The sequence below is a fragment of the Nelumbo lutea genome, chromosome 5 (assembly GCF_056320005.1).
Source record: "Nelumbo lutea isolate HS-2025 chromosome 5, American lotus-T2T, whole genome shotgun sequence".
Taxonomy (NCBI): domain Eukaryota; kingdom Viridiplantae; phylum Streptophyta; class Magnoliopsida; order Proteales; family Nelumbonaceae; genus Nelumbo; species Nelumbo lutea.
The window spans coordinates 34,842,392-34,869,631 of NC_142688.1; the positions used below are offsets into that span (position 1 = coordinate 34,842,392).

Sequence of the window (27,240 nt, forward strand, 5' to 3'; positions counted from 1 at the left end):
ACTCCTATTATTCCGAAACTCCATTCGCTTTTTCATTTTGGTGGTCAGGCGATTTCATGTTTTTTCATCTTTGACTGGTACTTACACGGACGCGACCGCGGAGTTAAATCCGATTCTCTCTTCTTCAGAGATTTTCTCCTCTCGGCTCTCGTCCCCCTCCGTTTACTGCGCTCGGTTTTCCGACGACGGGAACTCCGGTTTCTTACCGGAATCCTGTCCGAAAACCGTTCTTTTATCTCCCGCGAAACAGTCTCTGTCTTGTCGGGAAACCGCTTCTCTCCAGTCTTCTCTAACGGCGGTCAACTTCAAAGACACTTTATTTCAGTCCAAAACGATTTCTGATTTCAACTGTCACAACTCTCAACGGCTCGCATTTCTCCGCACCGAAAAGACTAAATAAATAAAGAAAAATAAAAAAGGGAACCGTTCGAAGACTTCGAATTGGATGGAGCTTTTAGGGTTTGGCTTGTCTGGATTTTGATTTCGGTTTGCAGAAGAGTTGCAGATCGGGAAAGCTGTGTATTTCTAGGGTTTGGAACTGATTAGCTTGCGTCTTTGTCGAATGTTTTTAACCATTTTGGGGGAGACGCGAGGAGTTCTTTTTTCTGGAGCTGTACATTGATGGTAGTTCACATACAAGTTTGTCATCTATGATGATCAGAACTCTTGAACGATCGATGCGGGAGGTGGTTCGGAGAGTCTCTCACATGGAATGGCAGATCTTGTTAGCTACGGAAATGTAGAACGAGACGTCGAGCAGGTGAGTCTCGAAATTTCCGCATTTTGTTGTAAAGCTTGGATTTTTTTTTTTAATGTTTCTTTTCTTGATTTCTAGCTATCTGTTTCAGTGTCAATCTTGACAGTCAATTGCATTAGTAGATCTTGGTTTGTAAAGTAGATGATGTAGAAGCACTGAAACTTGAACAGACTATTATTTTATTTTTTGATAAGTAACTTGAATGTACTAATGAGCTAGTAGGGGTTATAGTTATGATCAAGTAGATAAAATGAGAACCCAGTTGTTCCCAACTTATGGAATATCTCCTGGGCTTCATGGGGAGGGTGTTATGATTATATTATCTAGATATTTAAATGTGATTGATTGAGGTTACTTTGTTGAAAGAGTTCATTGAGTATGCGAATAGTATTTCTGCTGTTCTGATACCTGCGGGAAAAATGTAAGCGAGGTGTATGGGAACAGGACTTACATGACCCCGGAGACTACTGATTAGACATAGAATAGAGCTTGGAGGAAACATGCAAGTGGAGTATTCAAGTAGACGTGGGGGATTTCGGCTATGGGAAGGGGAGAGAAGATGAGAAGTCTATTAGAACTATTAGAAAAATGTCTGGTCCGCGCCACTTGTTGCATGCATGAGCCAAATCTGGTTGATAACAAGCCAACAATAGTCTACAAATTGCAAACTTCTGGTGACACAACAAAAATAGAGTTTGGGTGGAGAGCTTTCATAATTTGATTTTTCAAAATGAGATTTGAATCTTCTTATCACATAATTTATTTTCTCACATACCCACTTGCTACTAGGCTTAATCTCCACATTGCTAACATCCCCGTAGAAGGAGAATTTATTGATTTTTGGATTTAAAAAATCATTAAATTGATGGATTCCTCAACAATAGAATCAATGAAGTGCCCTCCCAATATGTGGTGCATGTTATATTTATAATACATTATGCCTACAAAGCATTTACTGGGTTCTTCATGATCATATAACGATTTTTATCCCCCTTTCATTGGCCTCTAAGTAATTCAGATGGTCTTGGGAACATTAAAGATGAAAAAAATGGAGGTATACAATTTCCAAATTCAGCAGAATGCCTGTATGAAGTTATTGGAGGTGTGCTAAAAAATTTGGGAGAAGGCACTGAGATGCAGATCTGAGGTTTAGAATATCTACAGAGTTTGAAAATGATAACAAATATGACATACAGTATTCTGTGGGTTGTGGAGATTGAGGCAAAGTCATGATCATTCCATCACCCATACTGATTTATTTTGAATTCGAGAAGGTTATATAGCAGATCAAGACAAGAGTTCAGAGAAGTAAACAGAGTGAAGAATAACCTGGAAAACTTAGTGCTGGAGATTTCACATGTGTCCATCACAATGTTCACATTTTATGGTTGAATGGCTGAACTTCTTAACCCTAATAACTTTTTTATTTGACTGCATCTTTTCAGTTTTCTCATCCATACAGAGATTCTACCTTTATGACCTCTAGATGAGAAAGTCAAGTTACTTTTCACTACCTGACTACCATGGGAACTTAATGAATCATGACAAATGCATATAGTCAGTCAAGCTGACCAGGAAGCATTATACACTTGAAGAATATTAGGAAAGACCATGACTGATTGGGGACAACAGATTTCATTGTCATTGTTTAATCATGGCCTTTCAATTATTAAGACAGTGACAACTAAATGTGAAATGTCAACTTTATCGTGTAGAATACACTGTTCGGCACATGTGGTCCTTGTTGATCCACTTCAACCTAAAGAGTTACTTTGTTGATTTCTATGGTAATACCATGTCACACTGCATATTTTCTTCTGTAAGCTTTCTCAGGTTTCAATTGATCCTTGTATACAGGCATTAGTTGCTTTGAAAAAAGGTGCTCAACTGCTCAAGTATGGTCGTAAGGGAAAGCCAAAGTTTTGCCCATTCAGACTTTCAAATGTAAGCTTGGTGTCCAGATTACTTTCCTCATGAATTATTTCTTATGGTTAATAATGCATTTTTTTGTCTACCTTTAATTTTTATATTGTTGAATTGTTATGGATGCTGTTACTAACCGTGATTAGATGTGCTGTAAAGTTTTAAAATGGTTACTGTAAGAAGATTTCAAACAATAAAGATATTTAATTGATCATCAATTGTCAGTGCTAAGAGAAGAGTAAACTTCACTTGCTTTTATTTGTCTCCCGTTTATCTATATGTATAGTGAAATAAATGATGGGCTTTTAAATATGATGCGCATCCAACCAGAGCCTTGTATTGTTTATAAAACTAGTTCCTCATGGGAATCTGGCAGCAGTCTATGGATTTTCTCATTTTATGGGTGGTTTGAGAAGGAGAAAACAACCAGATCTTTCAAGGGAAAGAAAAGTCCAAGGAGGAATTGATTGACAGCAATGGATTTATTTAAGGAGTTATCAGTTGACGATTTATCCAGGAGTTGGAATGCAGTAGCAACTTCATCAAGGTCTAAACCTTTAGTTCAGGAGAGTTGGGCACCTTCTACACAGCAAAAATTAAGCTGAATTTCAATGGGAATTTACTTGGTAATGTGGGGCTATTGGGAGTGGGAGGAGCTCAAAGAGATGGAAATAGAAGACTCTTCGCCCTATATTTCCAATCCAAATCTACATGATAAAATATCTATCACAAGCACAAGGGCTATAGCTCAGTTGGTAGAGCACCTCGTTTACACGCGCGCCAATGTTTTTCAGGGGAGTCCATCATGTAATCAACAGAATTTTTTTTATTGAAAAATCGATGTCTTACTCCAGGGATTCGAGGGAACAAGAGAACAATAGCCTGACAAATATCCATTTCATGTCAAAACAGATTCTTTATTTGTACATCGGATTCTTTAGAGAGTCCCTTTTTAGAAAGATTATCCTTGTCTTTGCTTATGTCTCGGGTTGGAACAAATTACTATAATTCGTCCCCGCCTACGGATCAGTCGACATTTTTCACAAATTTTACGAACGGAGGCCCTTATTTTCATATTTGTTCTTCCTTACCTTAATTCTGAATCTACTCTTTGCTATGGAAGAAAATAAGTCTCTTGAAATTTTGAACCTCGAATTGTTGTTTCTCAATTCCATCTCTACTGCAGAACCGGACATGAGAGTTTCTTCTCATCCAGCTCCTCGCGAATCAAACGATTAAATTTAAATAATATTACAAATATGCATGTATTTAATGAAAAATACACTGAATTGTGGAGATTTAATCTGTCATGTAGGAATTCGTATATCTTGTTTGTATATGCAACTACACGTATATATCTATTTATGGATAATGTAATGTCTTTTTTTATTTTATAACGAATCTTTTATTTTGCCCTTTATTGAATCACCCAAAATTTAGCAATCCAATAAGAAGGCTTTCGCGTCGATGGCTTTTCTCCTCGTATAATTAATAAATACATTTCCATTAGTTCATTGAACATTGATTGAAATAATTTTTTACAGGCTTCTTATGTATTTCCAGATTTTGACATCATTGTCAATCTTAGGGTTCTAAGTTTTATGTATTTGACAAAATTTTAGGACTCAAAATGATATTATTCTGATTTTGGCTTTTCTGAACCCTTGTTTTTCAAATGAAATATGGGCTGCTGTTAAACATTTACAATGAGTACTGCTGTCTTTGTGAGAAACATGGGAAGATACTAGATAGCTTCTGATGGCCCCTTTAGTTGGCAATAGAGATTATTATCCTAGTATATATGTAAATGTTACACATGCTGGGTGGTGAACAATAACTTTCATTGGTTTTATCTGGAGTGTCTCTTGTGCTAAATTTTGAAGTGGTTTAATGAAACTATATTTCAGATCTTTTAAAATACTTCAAATGGTCGTGAATAATTTCCTGAACGGTTCTGATTGGAAATGTCTAAAAACGATGTTTATTGTTATTTGATGGATAGGTACATATGAGTTGGCTCTGAATTGCTAGACTAGGAGGGCTAGGAGTTCTGAATGTTGTATAGATGGGTTCTTCAGTAAATGTCATCTAGCATCTCAAGCTTTAAACCATAATAACTAAGGATGTGGGATTTCTAGTTGGCAGATAGCTTTACAAATTTAAGAAGAGACAAGGAAAAAACAGAATAGTTGAGAAGAGGATTTGCCTTTTTTTTTTTTTTTGAAGAATCAGAAAAAAAAAAGATTTATTAAAAGAAAAGAGTACAAAAGAAAGGTGATAAGATATCACCCAAGAAAGAGGCACATCCAAAAGACCCTTACACAGCGACCATAACCAACCCAAAATACAAAAACCACACATTACCTAAGGACAGCTACAAGCCCCAGACGCTAAAAAGGAAACCCCTAGAGCTGAGACCACCACCATACTGACTGCCGAGCCAACTAAGCCTCTACTTGCAATATGAACACAGCCTCAATCTTTGTCCACTAGAGCATCTTCTTGCCCAGAATCTTCCTCGTCCCAAACCTTGCCTTCTTTCAGTCGAGCTCTTTTATTCAACTTTTCATCCCTTCTTTTCATCTCAAACTCCTTGAAGGCCCTTCTAGCAAATTCCTCGCCGCCCCAAAAACATAAGCCTAGGCCTTTTCCGATTGTTACCTCTCTTTCTGCTAATTTCTGGATAGACATGCCATCTGAATCATCCTTCTTTTTGTTGGTTGTTTTTTTACAAGTAAACATGTATTTATTAAAATTTAGATTGTAAGTAGTTTATACATGTAAAGAACACTAATGTGGACCCCACTAAGGTGGTCCCCACTGTTCGTATGTCAGTAATAAGTTATGATTAGGATTAGTTCTTTATGATAAGATTAGGACTAGTCTTTTATAAGATTAGGATTAGTCTTTTTTTTCAGCTTTATCTTTCTTATCTTATCTTATCTTATCTTGCCATGTAAGCAATTCAGTCCTTTTACAAGTATGATACTATGTATATAAATTTAAGAGGGGGACGGTTGTTTAAACACATCAACCCAACTCTCCTTTATCAAAATATCTCTCTTTCTCTCTCTCTCTCTCTCTCTCTCTTCTTTTCTTATTTTTTTCCTTCTCTTTTTAAGCGTTTGTTCAATCTTGAGTGACTACTTGGTATCAAAGCATTCGATCTAGGGTTTCTCATGTGGAATTAATTCAGCCGACCACATGAGAATTATTTAGGGCTGAGTTCTTTCATTCGACTGATTCTTGGAGATTACAAGAAGTCTTCAACATTTGTCCCGGGATTGGAAAGTGCTTGTTGTAATCAGGAAAAACCAAAGGAGAATTAAGTGATCAAGGTTAGGTCTTTGGTCAAGATTGGAGGTGCCAATCAGATTTTTTGGGTCTCTCATCAAGATTGAAGTTGGCGATCAAGAAGATTTTTCTCTAAGATCAGTTATGTTTCAGAAGTTTCTCGGGTTGATTAGAATCAAGATCAGTTTTGAGTAAACTGAAGTTGGCGATCAGAATTTCAGTAAGAATTTTTTGAATCAAGATCAGGTTTTTTTCTCAGAAATTTCAGGGTAAGGTCTTTTTCCTTCTTAAGGGCAGCAACAAGGATAGCTTAATCTGTACCATGGGGGGGTACAAATATTTCCTACTGTTTGTTGATGATTATACTCGTTTTTCGTGGATTTATCTCTTGCATTCTCGAGATGAGGTTCCAACATTAACCCGAGTCTTTCATCAGATGATTTTAATCCAATTTAGGGTCAAAATCAAAATTTTTAGATATGATAATGCGAAAAAAAAATATTTTGCAAACCCATTAGCCTCCTATTTGCTTGAACATGGATTATCCATCAGAGTACCCATCCTCATACACCACAACAAAATTGGGTTGCTGAGAGAAAGAATAGACACATATTGGAAGTAGCCAGAAGCATTATGTTTACCTCCAATGTGCCTATACGTTTCTGGGGGGATGCTGTTCTTACAACAGTGTATTTCATCAATAGGGTTCCTTCACGGGTTCTTGACATGAAATCTCCATTTACCCTTTTATATCCTGATAAAGGGTTATTTACCATTCCCCTTAAAACCTTTGGTTGTCCATGCTCTGTTCAGATTCTTGGCCCTCATCGTTCCAAGTTTGATCCTAAGGCCTCAAAATGTATTTTCCTTAGTTATGCACAAACTCAAAAGGGATATTGCTGCTATGAACCTACTTCTGGGAAATGATGTCTTAATGGATGTCACTTTCTTTGAAGATGTACCCTATTATCCAAGGGTTTCTCCTTAGAGGGAGAGTAGTAAGGATGGGGTTAACTCGTTATAATTCCTTTACCTATCCCATTAAGTGAAGAGGGGTGTAATGGGGAGGGCTGTCAGAGATGCAGAGATGTGAGAGTATATCATAGACGATGGAGACAGGTTGACTTCGGACATCAACAATGCAGGACAATCCTAGTTTCCTCTGCAGATCCAGATCCCGATACCATAGTAGCCCCAGTTCCTTCTGTAGAGCCAGATCCAGGTACCACAGATACACAGATGAAAGACATCCCACCATGGAGCCTTCACTTTCATTAGATGATCTTGATCTTCCCATAGCAGTTCGTAAGGGCAAGCATCGTTGCACTACATGTACAACTCACAGTATTTCTCAGTTCTTGTTCTACGATCATTTGTCTCCTATAAGTCTTTTCTCGCATCCATTGTCGATGTTCCCATGCTTAGAACGATATAGGAAGCATTGGAAGTACCAGAATGGAAAGATGCAATAAAAGCAGAAATGGATGCCTTCATCAGAAACAATACTTGGGAGATAGTTGATCAGCCTAAAGGCAAGAAACTGGTTGGATGTAGATGGGTATTCACTGTGAAACATAACGCTGATGGTTCTATTGAAAGGTATAAGGCCCGGTTAGTTGCAAAAGGATTTACTTAGACATATGGTATTGACTATTTGGAAACTTTTGCACCAGTAGCAAAGATGACCACTATCAGAGTCTTATTATCTCTTGCAGTTAGTTACTCTTGGCCGTTGTATCAGATGGATGTTAAAAATGCCTTCCTCAACGGAGACTTGCAAGAAGAGATTTACATGCAGTTGTCTCTTGGATTTTATGGTACAGAGACGGGAAAGAAGGTTTGTCGGTTGAATAAAGCCTTGTATGGACTAAAACAGTCATTCGGAGTTTGGTTTAATAGATTTAGGCAAGCCCTTGAAAGGTTCGGATATGTACAGGCCCAGTCAGACCACACCTTGTTCATTAAGAGAGTGTATTCTTCCTTAACCTTGCTTGCTGTATATGTGGGTGATATTGTAGTAACAGGAAATGATAATACTGAGATTGAGTTCCTTAAGCAATTCCTTCATCAAGAGTTTTGAGGTAAAAGATCTGGGAGAACTACGATACTTCATGGGCATTGAGGTAGCCAGATCTAAGCATGGGATTTTTGTTTATCAAAGAAAGTATGTTCTTGACATGTTGGAAGAAACAGGAAAGTTGGGTGTTAAGCCTGCTGACACACCCATTGAACAAAATCACAAGATCAGTGCAGAGGGTGGAGAACCCCTTGAAGATAGCTATGTTCCAATGGTTAGTTGGAAAACTTCTCTATCTTTGTCTTACTCAACCCGACATCAGTTATGTAGTCAATGTGGTTAGTTAGTATATGCACTCTCCTAGGATTACTCACCTCCTTGCAGTTGAGAGGTAACTAGCATATTTGAAGAGGTGCCCAGGTAGAAGCATTTTATTCAAGAATAATGATCACATGAAGATAGAAGTTTTCACAAATGTTGATTGGGCTGGGAGTGTCGATGATTGAAGATCTACCTCTGGATATTGTGCTTTTGTAGGAGGTAACCTTGTCTCTTGGAAGAGTAAGAAACAAAATGTTGTTTCTCGTTCCAGTGCTGAAGTGGAATATAGGTCCATGGCAAATGGTGTAGCTGATATCCTATGGTTGAGATCATTATTTGAAGAGTTAGGTATTGTTTATGATAAACCCTTGATGTTGTACTGTGATAATCAAGCTGCCATCAATATAGCCCATAATTCGGTACAACACGACAGGACTAAGCATATTGAAGTGGATCGACATTTTATCAAAGAAAGGGTTACATCTCAAGAAGTATGTCTTCCATACATCACCTCCGACATGTAGTTGGCAAACCTTCTCACCAAGGCGGTTTCAAGGAAGAAGTTAGAAGCAGATCTATGCAAGTTGGGAATGACAAGCATCTATTCCCAACTTGAGGGGGAATGTAGGGACTAATGTGGACCCCACTAAGGTGGTCCCCACTGTTCGTATGTCAGCAATAAGTTATGATTAGGATTAGTTCTTTATGATAAGATTAGGACTAGTTTTTTATAAGTGTAGGATTAGTCTTTTTTTTCGGCTTTATCTTATCTTGCCATGTAAGCAATTCAGTCCTTTTACAAGTATGATACTATGTATATAAATTTAAGAGGGGGGCGGCTGTTTAAACACATCAACCCGACTCTCTTTTATCAAAATCTCTCTCGAGCTCTCTCTCTCTCTTTTCTCCCTCTTCTTTTCTTATTTTTTTCCTTCTCCTTTTAAGTGTCTGTTCAATCTTGAGCACAACTTGGTGATGGAATTGTTGATCCCCTTTAATCACTCTATTCTATCCTCCATTACAGTGCAGCCCAAAATAATTGTTGTCTCAATGTCCCCCGTTTTGCTAAGCCACCAGCTAACCCATTTGCACTTCTTCGGACCCATTTAAATTCAACCTCAACCTCCTTTGCAATCTTCTCCACTTCCCTAATCACACGTTTAAACATCCATGGGGTATGTCTTTTGTTTGTTGCCCATGAAATTACTACTTTTGAGTCCCCTTCCACTTTAACATGTCTGCACCCTAGCTGTTTGGCTAGCTTTAACCCTTGCAGTAATGCCAATAGTTAAGCCTTCAGCGAGTTTCCAGTGCCAATCGGTCCTGAGAATATACCTAATATCCTCCTTTCAGAGTTTCTTAATACTCCTATTCCTGAGAGGCCTAGATTTCCAAAGGAACACCCATCAAAATTCAACTTTACTTTATTGCCTTTTGGTGGTTTCCACTCCAGCCTTACTTTATCTCTTACTCTCAAAGATTGTGCTACTTCGGACCATGTTCTTAGAATGCCTGTGACTGAGAAGACTTGAAAGCTATCCAAGGGTTTTACCCAATGGGCTACTTTCACCTTGATACTATCAATCACTTCCTCTATACTACTTTTTTCCAAGAAAAGTCTATTGTTCCTCTCTTCCCATATTACCCAACAAATTGCTGCCTTTGTTGCTTTTCACATAAGCATCCCTCTTTTCTTTCATTGTCTCAAGAATTCATGGTTGAAGAGTCTTGCCACATCTTGAGGGGGAACCCACATGCAGCCAAAGAGAGTACAAAAGAATTCCCAAATTCGGTGCACAAAAGAACAGGATATCATTAAATGAGAAAGGATCTCACCACTTTCCTTACACAATGAACACATATGAGGAGAAAGGCAAATATATGGCCTTCTTTTCTGCAGCATATTGCAAGTTTTTACCTTACCAAGGAATATTTCCTAGCAAAAGGCTTGGATCTTCGGGGGAATAGGCTTGCACCAACTTTCTTTCACAGGGAAAACCCCACCTAAAAGGTTGGGGGAAGCAAGTACTTGAAGAAAGAGGAGCAAGAAAAGAGGCCGTCTAGAGATCCCACCCAAATTCTAGTCTTCCAATGAAGGGTCCAAGTGGATTTGCCCTAGGAGGTCCAATAATCAAATTAAAGACCCACACTCATTTTCCCTTAGTCCCCTTCTAAAGCCCAAATTCCAATTCACACCGTTTGGACACGGTGTTCCCAACATGGATATAGCTTCCCCCTTGAGGTTAGATAGCTCAAAGAGATCAGGAAATTAGTCTTTTAGTGGGGTTTCCCCTACCCATAGATCTTCCCAAAACAGAATTTTATTACCTTGTCCCACATCGAACCGGATGGAATTGAGGAAAGTAGGGTAGATTTCATGAATTGCTTTCCAAGGAGAAGCTGAAGAACTGTGAGGGGAAACTTTTGCATCCTAGCCATTTCCAACCACCCGATGAATGCTCTCAATCACTTTGTGCCATAGTCTGTCGCTCTCAAAGGGAAACCTCCAAAGTCACTTACCTAGTAGAGTTGTGTTCCTTAACAAGATGTTCCAAATTCCTAAACTCCCTTGTTCCTTAGATTTGCTAACCTGCTCCCACTTGATCAAGTGGTCCTTCCTTTCCTCTCCTGGGTCCCAAAGGAAATCTCTCATGTACTTCTCTAAGCACCTTGCTACCTTAGAAGGGATTCTAAGGGTTGAAAGGAAATAGGTGGGGAGGTTTGCCAGAGTGGCTCTAATCAAGGTTATTCTTCCACCCAAAGAAATATAATTCCTCTTCCAAAGGGCTAACTTCCTATCAAACCTTTCTACAACTGGTTTCCAGAACCCAACTGGCTTGGGATTTTCTCCTAAGGGTAGACCTAGGTAATTGATAGTCCAGCTTCTGATCTCGCGCCCCAAGATCTCCGCAAATCGTATTAGTTCTCCTTTCTCCAAATTGAACCCTACAATTCCACTTTTGGCCCAATTTATCCTCAGCCTTGATACTCCCACAAAATTATTCAGCAGCACCCTCAAATTTTAAACCATTTCCCCATTGTTTCCTTCACAAAAAAAAAAATATGGTGTCATCTACAAACTGGAGATGGGTAACAATCACCCGATTTCTACCTACCCTCCAACCTCTAATAAGGCCTTGAGCATCAGCTTATGCCACCATTCTGCTTAACACTTCTGCCACTAGGGTAAACAAGAATGGGGATAGGGGGTCGCCTTGCCTAATTCCTCTCCTAGCCGGGAAGAAATCCTTTGTTGTACCATTGATCAGCTTATGCCATCATTCTGCTTAACACTTCTGCCACTAGGGTAAACAAGAATGGATATAGGGGGTCACCTTGCCTAATTCCTCTCTTAGCCGGGAAGAAATCCTTTGTTGTACCATTGATTAGGATTGAGTAGTGAACTGAACTTAAACATCCTTTGATCCAAGACCTCCATCTAGCTCCAAATCCTAGTCTTTCTAATACTTTTAGAAGGACTTCCCAATTAACCAGGTTGTAGGCTTCTTCTAGATTTACTTTACACCCCAGCCCCTTTTCTCTACCCTTTCTTCTTTCCACGATGGATTCATTAGCCACCAAGATTTGATCTACAATCTGCCTGCCTTCTACAAAAGCACCTTGGTAAGGAGAGATGATTGAGGGTAACACCTTTTTTAGTCTTTCTTATAAGACCTTTGACAGAATTTTAGTCTTTCTTTTTGTCGCTTGTTTGTAACGCCACCAGAGTCAGCACTTTCAACACCCTCCTTGTTTATTTGTTTTTCTTTCCCTAATTCGGTATCCGATGATTTAAGCTGCAACATAGGCCCCCTTTGATCACTTCCAATTATCACATTTCCTTTTTCACTTTTTCTCCTATAAACCCGTTTGTAGTTCTTTGTAGGGCCTATCCCAACCAGCCTGAGCTTTATCCTGGAAAAACTTTTTGTTACGTGCACAATGTTATGGTTTCTTGAACTGCATTTTTTTTTAATATTCACCTCATTAGACATCTCCTTCTCCTTCTCAATCTTTTCCTTCTATCCAAGTCTACACCCAACTTTCCAACCAGCACCTCCTCAAAACATAAATGCTTGCCGATATTACTCTGATTTTTATTACCTTCATTCCCTCCAGCAGCTGTAATCCCCTCTTCTCTGGCTGTGATTTCCTTTTCGGAATTATCTTTGACAAAAGACCTTTTGCTCCCATCTTTCTTTTCTTCCTCCTCCATCCCCGTGGACCCCTTAGGACCATCCTCCTCTGGGCTTGACATAACTGTAGTAGTAGAAACGGATCTAAGGTCTTGAGAATCCACCTCTGCACCTCTAAGTTCAGAAATAGTGCCACTCTCTGGAGGCCTTGGCATGTGAGTGCCTTCCAAGTTCGCTTTCCACCTCGGGCGGCTGGCCATCATCAAGCAACTCCCTTGATCCCCAGCCAACCTCTTCTTCCCACTTTTATCATATCTGGTGATTACCCAGACCCACCTCTCCTCCCTTCTGTTTTTAAACTCCAACAACACACACCCTCCAAACTTTTTTTTTATGCACATTGATCTATTGGGGCTTAATTTCAATCTGTTGTCCACTTTACCTCTTTGCAACCTTCTAATCTCCCTACTGTCACTGCAATTGGTACTTAAGGCCTGAACTTCACTTGAGGCTCTTTCAGGACGAGAAGCCTTCGACGACGACATCTGCTATTTATAAGATGAGCCATGTGACTTTGAAACAATTCACATGTATCAACTTTCTCACACCCGTTATCTGGGCCCGCATGCGCATCTTGGGTTGGTGCAATGTCCACTGCCCCCGTTGCATTGAGCCCCCAGAACTCTCTAGCATTGGATTAGATTGGGCTGGGGCCCCATCCGGTTCAGATCTGAAATTCTGTGCCCCACCCCTATTAACTTTGAAAGGAAATCTCACTCCTCACGTTAACATTACCACTAGATAAATAAACAACACTTTCATTTTCGAGGATTTGCCTTTTCCTGAATGCATAACACATCCAACTATCTATTTTAAAGATGTTTCATTTTCTTATGTCATTTTATGAGTTGAACTGTAGTAAATGTATATCAAATCTTATGTAGAAAACTCTTAACTTTATTTTTCTTACTATTCTTGTATCTGAAATTCACAGGATGAATCATCTTTGATCTGGTTTTCAAGTGGTGGAGAAAAAAAATTGAAGTTAGCTTCTGTATCAAAAATTGTCCCTGGACAAAGAACCGTGAGATAGTTTTGCACTTATTTCATATTATTTTTGTGCTTTATACTGACATTTAATCTAATATGCTGAATGAAAGAAAATAGAGAACAATAAAAATAAATGATAGAGGATATATCACTAAGTTCTTTGAAACTAAAACCTTTCACTGTTTTTTGGTTATATGGTAGTCTGTTTTCCAACGATATTTGCGCCCAGAGAAGGAATACATATCTTTTTCTCTTATATACAACAATGGAAAGCGATCCCTTGATCTGGTTAGTGCTATTATTATGAGAACCTATTTACAAGTATGTAATTGATTTCTTTTCAGATATATTAAACCAACATGCTAATGAATTTCAGATTTGCAAGGACAAAGTTGAGGCTGAAGTGTGGATTGCGGGCCTTAAGGCATTGATTTCTTCCAATCAATGTGGACGCTCAAAAATTGATGGATGGAGTGATGGAGGATTGTACATTGATGTAATTACACGTATACCATCTTATGGAGTCCAGTTCTTTAAGTATTATATTCTGTGCCTTATCATAAAATTATATTTCTATGAACTAAACTGCCCCTTTCTGGCATTAAACTCCACTTGTTTCTAAAGTGCTGGGCAAAAGGTTTCAACATTGAGTATTTTGATTTGATTAATGTGTTTGCATGATGATTTTTTTATAAATAACATGATTTCATTAAGATTATATAAACATCAGATATACAATGAAGTATACATCGCTGAAGAGAGTAATGTTTCTCTTCCCCCTTAAGAAAACATTAAAATCCAGCCCAAAATAACTGAGTTCTGCTTTCTCATTGTTTTCCAGAGTATCAGCCATGGAATTGGCTAATCTTTGAATCCGTTGCACCTCTACCTACATTCCTTGAGTTGGCCACTTAAACTTCTTGATTTCATTCCTAATTTCTTATATATCCAAAGGGCTTCCTCCTAATTCATTAGCCAACCCACTACTACCTTAGTCCTTCTATTACAAGCTCTTCAATCTTCATATATTTTGCTTTTTGTATCCCCTGAATCATGGCCGTCCATTCTACTCTTAGTGAGACCCCCACCTTTATTGGCCCAGAAAAAAGAGCCTTTATAATGCTCTTCTCATTTCTAGAAACTCCCCCTATCCCTATGCCTGAAGGACCTGGGTTCCCCATGCGACTTCCATCAAAATTCAAGGTAAATTTCTCAATTAGGAGACAAGCACCAAGAAGGGATCAATGCTATATAGAAGGATGCATGCAAAAAAAGATCCTGATGGGTTACAAATTCATAAATGGTATTCTGGATATGAAGGATCCAAGAAAACCCCCACCCAGTGAATCCAATAAGTAGATGATATCTGAAAGTTCTGACTCCCTACCCCTCTTCTGAAACCCAAGTCCCATTCCCACCCAGCAGATGTAGAAAGGATGGCAAATTTGGAAACACTTCCCCTTTGAAGGTTTAGAGTTGGAAGCAACTAGGAAACCTCTCCTTCAATGGAGCCTCACCCAACCAAGTCAGAGTTTACATGCTGATTTTTACAGCATTGGTTTGAAGGTGATACTTGGTTTATTATCTATCCATGTAAACAGATAAATGTTTTCATGTCATTATATCCCAAATATGTCACAATATCTCATTATTTTAGTTTCAAATATCTTAAAGTTCTTTAATTGTAAGACTTCAAAGTATTGTTCCATTCAAATTCTTAATGTCCGTTATCTGGTGCTGTTTGTCTTTAGTATATTTTTCTTCTTATTGTTTTCCCTTAATCTAAACCTTGAAAATTAGACAGTCATCGAAAACTGTGGTAGAGCAAACACGAACCTTTTTTTTGTTTTGTTTTGCATAATGTGACTTTTTTACAAGTAATTGAAAATTTTTGTTAATTATAAAGGACATGCAAAAAGGAATAAAAGCAAATACTTCTCTATAGTTTACCACTCTTTTCAGCCAAAACAAAGTTCTATCTAAATGTAAAATCTCTGCTTTTAAACAAGTTGAAATCTTCAAGAAGAAGAATTGATGAGATAACACTTGTACCCTACATATTTGTACAGAAGATTTTTCATTTCCTTCAAACATTTTGTTTTCACATTGTAATTTTGTGTTTCATGCATCATATTTTCCTTAATTTTAACTATTTGTAATGCATGATCATGGTTTGATGATTATTTTCTTTCAGGACAGTAGAGATTTGACATCTGCTAGCCCAAGCAACAGTTCTGTCAGTGCCACACGAGATATTAGCTCTCCAGAAGCATCTGTTGGTGCCAGCAATAGTTTCCCCAAAAGTTGTCCTCCTGATACTTCACTGCATTCAGATAGGTCACATGTAGCATCAGATCACACAAATATGCAAGTAAAAGGATCTGCTTCAGAGGTTTTTCGAGTTAGTGTTTCAAGTGCTCCAAGTACATCTAGTCATGGCTCTGCTCAGGATGACTGTGATGCTTTAGGTGATGTGTACATGTGGGGTGACATTATATGTGATAATTTTCTCAAGGTTGGAGCTGATAAAACTGTTAATCCTTTAAGCATTAGGACTGATGTACTTCTTCCTAGACCATTAGAGTCCAATGTAGTTTTGGACGTACATCATATAGCCTGTGGTGTCAGGCATGCTGCTTTAGTCACAAGGCAGGGAGAGGTTTTTACATGGGGTGAAGAGTCTGGTGGACGCCTTGGCCATGGAGTTGGGGAAGATGTTATTCAACCTCGTCTGGTGGAATCCTTGGCAGTCTCAAATGTTGATTTTGTTGCTTGCGGAGAGTTCCATACTTGTGCTGTTACCTTGGCTGGGGAACTTTATACATGGGGGGATGGCACACATAATGCTGGGCTTCTTGGTCATGGCACCGATGTTTGTCACTGGATACCAAAGAGAGTTTCAGGTCCTCTTGAAGGACTTCAGGTTGCTTCCGTTACTTGTGGTCCATGGCATACAGCACTGATTACATCTACAGGGCATCTGTTCACTTTTGGTGATGGAACATTTGGTGTTCTGGGCCATGGCAACAGGGAAAGTGTAACATATCCAAGAGAAGTGGAATCTCTGACAGGATTGAGGACAATTGCCGTTGCCTGTGGTGTGTGGCATACTGCTGCTGTGGTGGAGGTTATTGTGGCACAATCCGGTGCTAGTGTTTCATCAGGGAAATTGTTTACTTGGGGTGACGGGGACAAGAGTCGTCTTGGTCATGGAGACAAAGAACCTCGATTGAAACCCACGTGTGTGCCTTCACTAATTGAATATAATTTTTACAAGATTGCTTGTGGGCATAGTTTAACTGTTGGCTTGACCACATCAGGGCATGTTTTTACCATGGGAAGTACAGTTTATGGCCAGCTTGGCAATCCCCACTCTGATGGGAAGCTTCCTTGCTTGGTGGAAGATAAACTTGCTAGTGAATCTGTTGAAGAAATTGCTTGTGGTGCATACCATGTAGCAGTTCTAACATCCCGCAATGAGGTTTTCACATGGGGAAAGGGAGCTAATGGAAGACTGGGCCATGGAGATATTGAAGATCGGAAAACACCAACACTAGTAGAGGCTTTGAAGGATAGACATGTGAAATATATTGCTTGCGGTTCAAACTTCACAGCATCCATATGCCTCCATAAATGGGTACCTGGAACTGAGCAGTCCCAGTGCTCAGCATGCAGACAGGCATTTGGGTTTACTCGGAAGAGGCACAATTGCTACAATTGTGGACTTGTACACTGCCATTCCTGTAGCTCCAGAAAAGCTTTAGGAGCAGCTCTGGCTCCAAATCCTGTTAAGCCATATCGTGTGTGTGATTCTTGTTATGCCAAGCTGAGCAAGGTCTCAGAACCTGGTGGTAGTAATAATAGGAGGAATGCTATACCCAGACTCTCAGGAGAAAACAAAGACAGGTTAGACAAAGCTGACCTAAGATCATGCAAGTCTGCAACGCCTACCAATATGGATTTGATTAAACAGCTTGATAGCAAAGCATTTAAGCATGGGAAGAAATCTGACACATTCTCTCTTGCTCGATCTTCCCAAACATCCAATTTGTTGCAACTAAAGGATATTGCCTTTTCTAGTGCTATTGACCTGCGCCGAACAGCTCCAAGACCAGTACTTACGTCAGTTGGTCAGTCTGCAATCAGTTCCAGGGCTGTATCACCTTTCTCTAGGAAACCAAGCCCACCTCGTTCTGCAACACCTATTCCTACAACATCAGGCCTTTCTTTTTCCAAAAGTATTGCAGAGAGCTTGAAGAAAACAAATGAGCTTTTGACTCAAGAAGTGCAGAAGTTGCGTTCCCAGGTATGCTAGTCTGATCACATTCACTCCTATTTTTTTCTTAATTAAGCATCAAGTGCAAAACAGTCTCCTTATCCTGTTTTTTATGGACTTGGTTAGGTTGATAGCTTAAGACAACGATGTGAACTACAAGAATATGAGTTGCAGAAATCAACAATGAAAACTCAAGAAGCTCTTGCATTAGCTGCGGAGGAATCTGCTAAATCCAAAGCTGCAAAAGAAGTTATAAAATCCCTTACTGCACAGGTAATGCTCCTATTTATATGTGTCATCAATTTTTTTTTTTATGACTGACTACTATTGTAAGAGCATGTCTATGTTCATGTGCAAGTAAGCATTAAACCATATATGATATATGGTATTTAGATTTAGGGCCCGTTTGGTGCATCTTTCCATGTGGTCTTTCGGCTGTTTACAAGCCGGGAAGACCGATTGCGGTCTATTCCCATTTGGCTCGCAGAAGATCTAGCCACCAAAAGACGGAGCACTGAAAAGACACAAGAAGCCCATTTTGGGCTGATTTCGGGAAGCTTCAAATGAAGCTTTCCGCATCTTTTGCGTTTTATTCTCGTGCGGAAAGACACGGGAAGAGGTGCATCTGCCAAACGTGCTTCGGGCTGCTCAGATCTTCATTCCAAAGCTCAATGCGTCTTTTGCATGTCAGAGCTACAGGAAGATCTTACCAAAAAGACTCGCCAAACGGGCTCTTAACTTTTATGACTTGCATTGAAACCAGTGTTTTAAAAGCGCAAAGCGCAAAAAAGGCACAGGGGTCAATTTGCACCTAAGGCACAAGGCGAGGCGCACGCCTTTTTGAAGCAAGGCACAAAAATAAAAAAAAATCAGTAAATTCAAAAAAATGCCAAAATAAAATAAAATAATATTAAACATAATATTAATACAAAATATAAACTTAAATTTAAACATAATGTTTAAAAAACCTATTATCTAAGATTAAAATACATAAACATAAGATGGGAAGCATATTCAAATGAGAATTTAAAAATAAAATCAAACATATAAAACATTTTCAAGCGTGTAAAACCTCTAATCTCTTTTTCACTCAATTGCATTACTTCAAGGGCTAATGTAATGTAAAACATATTACATTCCTGATTCTACGAGCTGCCTTTGTGCCACACCCCTCGAGGCAAGTCCAAACAAGTCCACATTAGGTCTTAAATTCTTACTCTTCACACAAAAAACAATGATTTTGTAGTTTTAACTGCTTTTTAAGAAGACATTTTATTAGGATGAATGAATGAACAGCATTACCAAATTGGGGGGTCTACTCCACTCTAGTTCACTTGCTTGCTGAAGCTCCAAGAACCCCCAATTTGGTAATGTTGGGCGTGGCATGGGGGCCCAGGAGCGGAGCCCCCGGCCCAGCCGCTATGTTCCAAAAAAGCAAAAGAGCGTCAATTTTTCAAAAGGCGCATGCCTGGGCTGAGGCGCAAGGCACATCAGGCGCACGCCTAGGCGCACCAGGCGTGTGCCTTTTGAAAGGGCTGCGCCTAGGACCTAGGCGAGGCGCATACCCTGAAATGCGCCTCGCCTGTGCACCTAGGCATGCCTTTTAAATCACTGACTGAAACCAAGGCAAGTATCCACTTTATATAGTATAGATGTATAGATTCATTGAAAACCAACTTCTTAAGTTGTAAACAAGTAATGAAGTGTGCCAGTGCTTACTATGGAACCTACTATTCTATGAGTTTATCTTGCATATCTTTTGTAATAGTACTATTTTAATAAATAAACTATCTAGCCTGAAGGAGCATAAAAGCAGTGATGATCAACCATGAGTACTCTCTCTTTTCCTTCCTTGAGGTTCATGTTTGAAAATTTTAATCAGTGGATAGGAGGTCAGCAAATGCTTTAGCTGACAACCGTGCAAAGCAAGGGGTGAATCAGGAGGTTTTGTTTTGGGCAGTGTTGTAAGTTGTTTTTGTTCAGGGGTCACCTTTCACTTTAGTAGGTGACAGTTGTACTTTGGTCTTTTAGCTAATGAAAGTTATCATTTCCTATCAATAATAATAATAATAATAATAATAATCAGTGGATAAGTTGTTGTAATTTGAATTCTCTATAATCGAAGTTACCGTTGCCAATAAAAAAATTATGTCATGAATCATGATCCATCTTTTTCAACTGTAATATAATAATCTTTTTTAATTGGTAATGATGAGTTCTTTTAAAGGAATAAATAAGAATGAAAGGGATCTGCAGTCTGCACTCATTGACAGTAGAGTATAGATTGAAGTCCTGTAATAGAATTCAGCCCTAGAGATTCTGCTTTAAGACCATTTTGTATTGTGATCAACTGATCTTAAGCATCCATTGGAATATGATGTTTTACCCAACTTATCAAAAAAAAAGATGTGATACCCAGATGAATTAGCCTTTTCAATGGGATCAGGTAATTCCTGTGGACCCTGGCACCTTTCTAAGCCATCTTATTTCAATCACAGAATCATTTTTAAGCATGCTTTTCTGAAAGATCTTGATGCATATTTGGTTACTCCTGTTTTCCCTATAAACAATGCAAAAAACATTACCAATAAAGATTGATAAAAACTACCCAACAAAGAAATTCCTCAAAATTAGAGATTTGGAGTCGAAGTAAAGAAAAAGGAAAAAAAAAAGCTTTTTTTTGAGAAGTAGAAAGTAAAATTCATTAAAATAAAAGCTTAATACAAACATCAGCGGGTGATGAGGCAACACCCAAAAACTCTACCCAATCACAACACAAAGGACACACTGCAATCTCTTCTTAAAAAATAGGAAAAGAAAAAAAAAAAACTTCTTCCTAAAACTCCGGAACCCCAAACTCTCAAACCGATGCACGAAGCCCTCTGCCAGACCTAAGCTCCTACCAATTCTGACATCTCTTGCAGTTAAATCCTCAATCTCCACCAATTGAGCCTCTGAACTTCTTTCTTTTTTTATTATAAACTCGTGATTTTTTTTTTGTTGGATCAGGCCCTCTTGTCAATCTAGAGAACATTTTAGTAGAATGCACTAAATAAACTTAATTTGCAACTCAAGGTTTCTTCAACACATCCAATTCACCCTCGATACCATCTGAATTTGCAAATCTCCTTTTCCAACCCAAATCAACTCCCAACTACCACTTCAGATATTGAAAAGTCCTTACAGCCTCTTACCACACCATTTTCTCCTTCCTTACCAACATCCTTAGGCTGTGTTTGGTTTGAAGGAAAAAGTAGGGAAAGGAAAGTAAAGGTAAGGAAACCTTTACAAAACTTGTATAGGTTTCCCTACCTTTTCCTTCAAACCAAAACACAGCCTTTGGGTCACAACTTACTTCCGGGCTTCCATCTTCAACCTTCTCACCTATCTCTCCATCTCCCTCTTTAGCACTTCCACCCCCTTACATCGTCCACCACTTTTCCTCCCAAGTCCACCTTCTCTTTCTCTTTCCTCCCTTCTAACCCTGCAACCCACTAAATCACCGAACCTCTCCTCCCTTCCTGAAAAACTCCTTGAAGCTTGACCCAAAACAAACCAAAACTTAAGCTTAAAGTCATACCTACCCGCTGGCTATCCTTCTTATCTGTGTCAGAAAACCCCACTGTTTGCACTTGAATCACTTATCACAGACAGCAACTCATGGTTAACAGAGTTCGCTGCTCAACACCATTGCTTCAAGAGACCTCCAGCTCCAAGAGCACCTTTTCCTTCTCTGCACTATCATATCTGATGACTTCCCAAACCCACTCTTCAGTCTTCCATCTTCGATCATTGAAGCAGACCCTTCTCCTTCCAATCCTTGAAAACTTAACCTTGAAGCCTTTTCTTTTGAACATCCTCAATTTTTCCATCGAGTGTCTCTGTCTTTATCCCTAACCTTTGAATTTAAGAGGTGGACCCCGCTCCCAGGGCCAACAACATTGAATGCTGGAAAACGACCCTTCGACAACCTCCTCTGGCCTTCCCACCTCAGTAACTCATGAGTTCAATTCTTTCTGACCTCCAGCCTCCACGGGTCCCACTAAAGAACATTCCTCCCCTCTAAAATTACTTCCCTACCCTTTTGTCTTCCTCTTCTATTGTCTTCAACCTCCAACTGACCTATTGCCTTCCCCTGCATCTCAGGCGTCTGTTCCTGAAACTCTAGCCCCCTCTCACCTTTCTCTTCCACAATCCAACATTCTCCTCTCCAACTGCAGCTTTTTCTAGCCCTGAAAAAAGCATATTCTTCTCCTTCCACTTAAATCCCCAGCTCGTAATCTTCACCTGTGAAGAAAAGGAAAAATTTATCTGTCCTTGGGTCTTATTGATAAATCTAGTTGCTTATTTCAAAATAATCAATACAGTAGCATGAAGAAATGAGCCTCAAGGAAACATCTAATAGTTATTTTTCTCAAGAAAGGAATATTAGAAAGTACTATATTAAAAATATGTTATTCAAAAGAACCTCCTAGATTAGTGGATAAAACTAGACCTAATTTTATAATACTTACCAAGTTATGAAAGGAAAAGGAGTATCTTCTAACTTTTAAATAAAATAAGACTTGTGGAAACTAGCCTAAGACCAAATTAGTTCTGAAATTTACTAGAAGTAGTGAAGCTAACCTTTTGCGGTAATACTATAATTTACTAAAAGTAGTAATCACTAGTTGCTTTAAATAGTAAATCCCATGAGTTACTAAAAATTAAAGAAACAATTCACTAAAAAAGGTTCAAATAATAACACCATGCATGTCTTAGTGACAATACTTTTTGAAAATTCATCCATGAAATGAAAGTTATCCATTAATGGAAGATGAGCAAAAGGGTGGAATACCAAAATCGGAAGATATAGTAGCTGGAAGAACAACATAAATAGCAATTAAATGTGTTATTTAGTATTTACTTGGATGTTAAAGTTGCAATACAACATAAATAGCTTGATTCTAGGTTCACTATCTAGTTTTGCATATCCAAAGGCAAGCATATAAATAAAATAAATGAAAAAAAGCAATGCTCTCTGCTAGATAAACAATGAAAGGATTAACTTTAGTAAGTACAACAAGAAATGAATTGCTGCAGTAACAACATTTGCCAATAGCAGCTCATTTTTTATTCATCTAACAAGGAAATAATGTTAAGTAAAAAAAATGCAAATTATACTTGGATTATGTATGGTTGATCCAATATTCAGTTGGATGGATCTTGTATTTAAAACCAGAGGAAGGAGTGCCTTCAATTGAAGCACCAATTTATGAATGCAAAAAGAATCAATAAAAAATAATTTGACTAATTCTAAAGGAAAACAATATAATCTTGATCCCCTTGTTCAATTGTGAGGGAGGGAGGGGAAGTGCCACTGTTAGAGCAAGGGAATAGAGAGTGAGGGGTGATGGAATCCCTATTTTACATCAGATAGAGATGGAGAGGCCACGGAGGGAGGGGTGCTGTTTTGGGTGAACTGAGATGGAGAGGGGAGAACCCCTGCTTAAGGTTCAGTTTGTTTGCAGTATGAATTTCATTTCCACTGGCATATATGCATGGAAATGTAAATAGGCTGAGTGTGAACTGGTTCACTTTTGCTTCAAATTTGAACTTTATTTGAAATAGAAAGAGAACGATGTGGTCCCCACCTTATTGGCAGTAGGAGGATTATTTGTTTTGAATTAGGTCAGAAGCAAGATGCTGTGATCCCCAGTTCCCCACTTTAAATGGGAGAATTAATGTAGGAGGATGGTGGTGCAAATTTTGCATCAGTTTAAATATACAAATTTTGCACTGCTAGTGAGTGCAAATGATGCAAAATGTACAAATTTTGTATCAGGTTGGAGAGTGAATCATAGGCTCTGTTTGTGAAGAGTGCAAATACAAAAATTCTGTTTTTGCTTTTTTGTATTTGTACTCTTCCCAAATGAAGCCATAATAGGCTCAGTTTGGAAGGAGTACAAATACAAAGCAAAACCTTGTATTTTGTATGTATTTGTACTGTACATATTTGTATTTGTACTGTTTCTAAACTGAGCCATAGGCTCTGTTTGTTTGCGATACAAACGCCAAACCAGGGTATTTATGTACCCTGGTTCGCATTTGTGAGTGTTTGTTTAATACGTAAAAAAGTAATGATTATCAGAGCAAAAATGTATTTTCTGACACTTTTGTACTCTGAAAAGAGAGCATTACTGTACCTTTTTTTTTAACACAATTTTGTGTTCTTTTGATAATTAACTTTTTGACCAAAATTAAGGCATTGGAGCATAAGATAGTTGGAGCATTTAATGATGGGCTCACACTTCTGCACCGATTTCAGACAAAGATGAATGCAAAAACGGTTTAAAATGTGAACCGTGTTTGCATTCATGAACCGAAAAATAGGTAAATATGTAGTGTACATATTTGCATTTGCACTGTAACCAAACGCAGCCATAGTTACAAACATACTGATTCAAAATTGAACTAGGTGCAAAATTTGCATCCAATTCAGATTCGCACTGAAAACAGAACATATGAAGAAAGAAAGCACTTTTATTGTCCAAAAATCAACATCAATCTTCTTCTCTTCAGTTCCAAAACCCTTGTCAAACCTTCTATTGCAAACCCCAAGTTCCTGAAAAATGGGGAAAAGAAGTACCTTAAGGCTATGTTTGATTTAAAGGAAAAGGTAGGGAAAAGAAGGGAAAGGTAGGGAAACCTATACAAGTTTCCTTATCTTTCCCTTCTTTTTCCTTCAAACCAAACACAGCCTAAAGGCGAAGTGCACCACCATATCCGTACCCAATACCCATATGGAGCCTGCTCAGCCTCTTATCATGCATAGGCCCCTATAACATTAGGCTGTTGGCAAGTGCCTTATATATTAAGTGGGCTCAGTATTATTATTCATGGTGATCCTTGAATACCACCTGTTTGCCTGGGGAATACATTAACAGGCTATGGTGTAAAGGTAAAGTGAATCATCATCATCGTCGTCGTCGTCGTCGTCGTCGTCTGAGCCTTTGCCCTAAGCATATGGGTCAGCTATATGAACCCTGTTTCGCCATTCTATTCTGTTCAGTCCCATGTCTATTGTAAAATGTTGAAAAGTGTGGCTGTCATTGGCAAGTGTGTAGCAGATTGGGTGTTTATTCTCCCTGAATTTGCACAAGTGTGCCATTCAGATTTAGGAGTTAATTTTTGGGATGTTCTTGAATTACAAAATTGTAATTCTTAAAGTTTCTTTTGATTTGTTCTTCCTTAGTTTTACCTTAACACCTGAGTAGATTGTAATTATCTTTTTATATTTTAATGAAAATTTTCTTTACTATCTAAAAAGAGCCCCTAAATCATTTCTTACTACAATCCATGTCCTTTTTGGTCTGCCCTTAGCTCTTTTAGCCCCTTAACTTGTAATAAATCACTTCTTACGGGTAACACAGATGATCCAGTAAATGTTGTTACACATTTGGTTAAGCTAGTCATGTTTGATCATCTTATTGATGTTGGCCTTTTGCCAATATGGTTGATAAATGGATTATAAACCGCGCCACTAGTCTTGCATGTTGAAATCTACCTGCTTTGTGTTGAAAAGAATGCATTTCTGTACAACTTTAAAAAGATAGCTACTTATCAAAAAAAATTGAAAAGATAGCTGTTTCATGAACTATCCTTTTACTTGAACCATTAATCATTTCTAAAAATCATTATTTTATAGGTTTGAGTTGCCTTTTCTTGTAGAATTCATTCTCCTTGAATCCATTAATGGGTGTTTTAGAGTGATTCCTGATTTGTATATACTGTGAGTATTATCATCTATCCGAGTTGCATTATCTCTTATTGAATGAAGATTTATGTGCCAGAAATGTTGATTGTTTTCATCTGCAAAGGCTTCTGCATTACTCTTTCTTTACTTTTTTTGGCAATACCATATTTTTTTGCTGATTGGGCCTTTTATATACTGTCCAGCTCAAGGACATGGCTGAGAAACTTCCACCTGGGTCCTATGAGACTGAAAGCATGAAGGCAGTTTACCTACCAAATGGCTTGGATCTGAATGGCATCCATCATCCTGATGCAAATGGAGAGGTCCACCCAAGATCTGATGCAACCAATGGCTCTAACTTGGCTTCTCCTGCAAGAATAGACTCAGGCACCACCAATGGGACTCCAAGTCAGACTCATTTGCCAAGGAACATACCTGGAGCCCATGAAACCAATTCCTGCCTACAAAGCCAAGGAGTTTTGTCCCCCAATGGGATGGATGACCATGAAGATGTAGGATTGCGGAATGGTAGTGGGAATGTACATAGCGGTAGCAATGGTAGGCCTGAGGCTGCTGATGGCAGGGAACCTGAGCCTTTCCAGAATGGTGAGGATAGTATGAACTCTAGAAGTCCCTCTTTGACAGGTAACAGCCATCAAGTTGAGGCTGAATGGATTGAACAATATGAACCCGGGGTATATATAACCCTTGTAGCCCTCCGGGATGGAACTAGAGATCTAAGGCGAGTGCGATTCAGGTACTTTGGCTTGGTTATCTCTATCTAATTTTTCTTGGTAGTTACTTTTCACACAGTTATCATAATTTCTATTAGAGCCTTTAGATATTTGTTGACAATTATGTCAGAAAAAAGGCAACTTTTTGTGGTTGCTAACTCATCATAAAGTCTTAGAGCATTAGGTTAGGCATTAAAATTTAATTCTTCATTTGTAATGTTGCAACTGAAAATGGAAATGTGTCTGCAGCCGGAGGAGATTCGGTGAGCACCAAGCAGAAACTTGGTGGTCAGAGAACCGTGAGAAGGTTTATGAGAGGTATAATGTCCGGGTATCAGACAGGTCATCTGGAGCCACTGCGCAATCAATGCGTAGACCTGAAGATGCCATTTCACAAACTTCTCAACCTTAGCAGCGGAGAGAATGTGCCTGTCTGTCTTTTTGGATCCTTTTTGTGATAGCTTATGAAGGCTGTGCAGAAAATCCCTGATCAACCAGATGGGATACTGCCTTTTTTTCCTCGTGCCTCTTTTGATTTATTTTCTTTGTTCCTTCATTTTATTCCTGGGTCTCTGCCCTTGCCTTCCTGTTGTATTGTATTGTATTGTATATAAAAATCATCCTGTGAGATAATATGGGCAGGAAAAATTTTCCACCTTTACCCCTCGTATAGTATACATCTCACCTGTCACAATTTACCCCCAGTCGTGTCGTGTTATTTTAACCTTTTCAATCTTCTTCCCTGACCTGTCTTCCTTGAGAATCCTAATATATCCACTGTTGGTCCCACTTAGATTTCATACTCCGAATCAAGTAATCAACTAGTTTTCCCATTCTGTGCATTATATTTTTCGTGGACTGCTTTGCAGACTTTGGTAAATGCTGGGAGAAATGTTTTCTCAGTGAACAACTCTACAGACTTGACAGAAGCTGGGAGAAATTTGAGCCTTAGCAGTGTCTTCTCGTGGCTCTTTCGTGACTATTGACTATTGTAGGT

The 27,240-nt window shown here is 38.7% G+C and overlaps 1 protein-coding gene across 2 annotated transcripts; it reads left to right on the top strand.

Moving 5' to 3' along the window:
• On the top strand, positions 1–26,904 carry LOC148851637 (Regulator of chromosome condensation (RCC1) family with FYVE zinc finger domain-containing protein). 2 transcript variants are annotated; one of them, XM_088945156.1, is made up of 9 exons: positions 1–760; positions 2,615–2,701; positions 13,443–13,532; positions 13,700–13,786; positions 13,875–13,994; positions 15,693–17,804; positions 17,901–18,047; positions 25,713–26,266; positions 26,493–26,904. In XM_088945156.1, exons 1-9 carry the CDS (start codon positions 713–715, stop codon positions 26,653–26,655), a joined length of 3,408 nt encoding a protein of 1,135 aa, XP_088801282.1. In that variant the 5' UTR covers positions 1–712; the 3' UTR covers positions 26,656–26,904. The 2 variants fall into 2 exon arrangements, with proteins under 2 accessions (XP_088801282.1, XP_088801283.1); XM_088945157.1 differs by having other exon boundaries at positions 115–760; positions 15,698–17,804.
• The last annotated feature ends 336 nt before the right edge of the window (positions 26,905–27,240 follow it).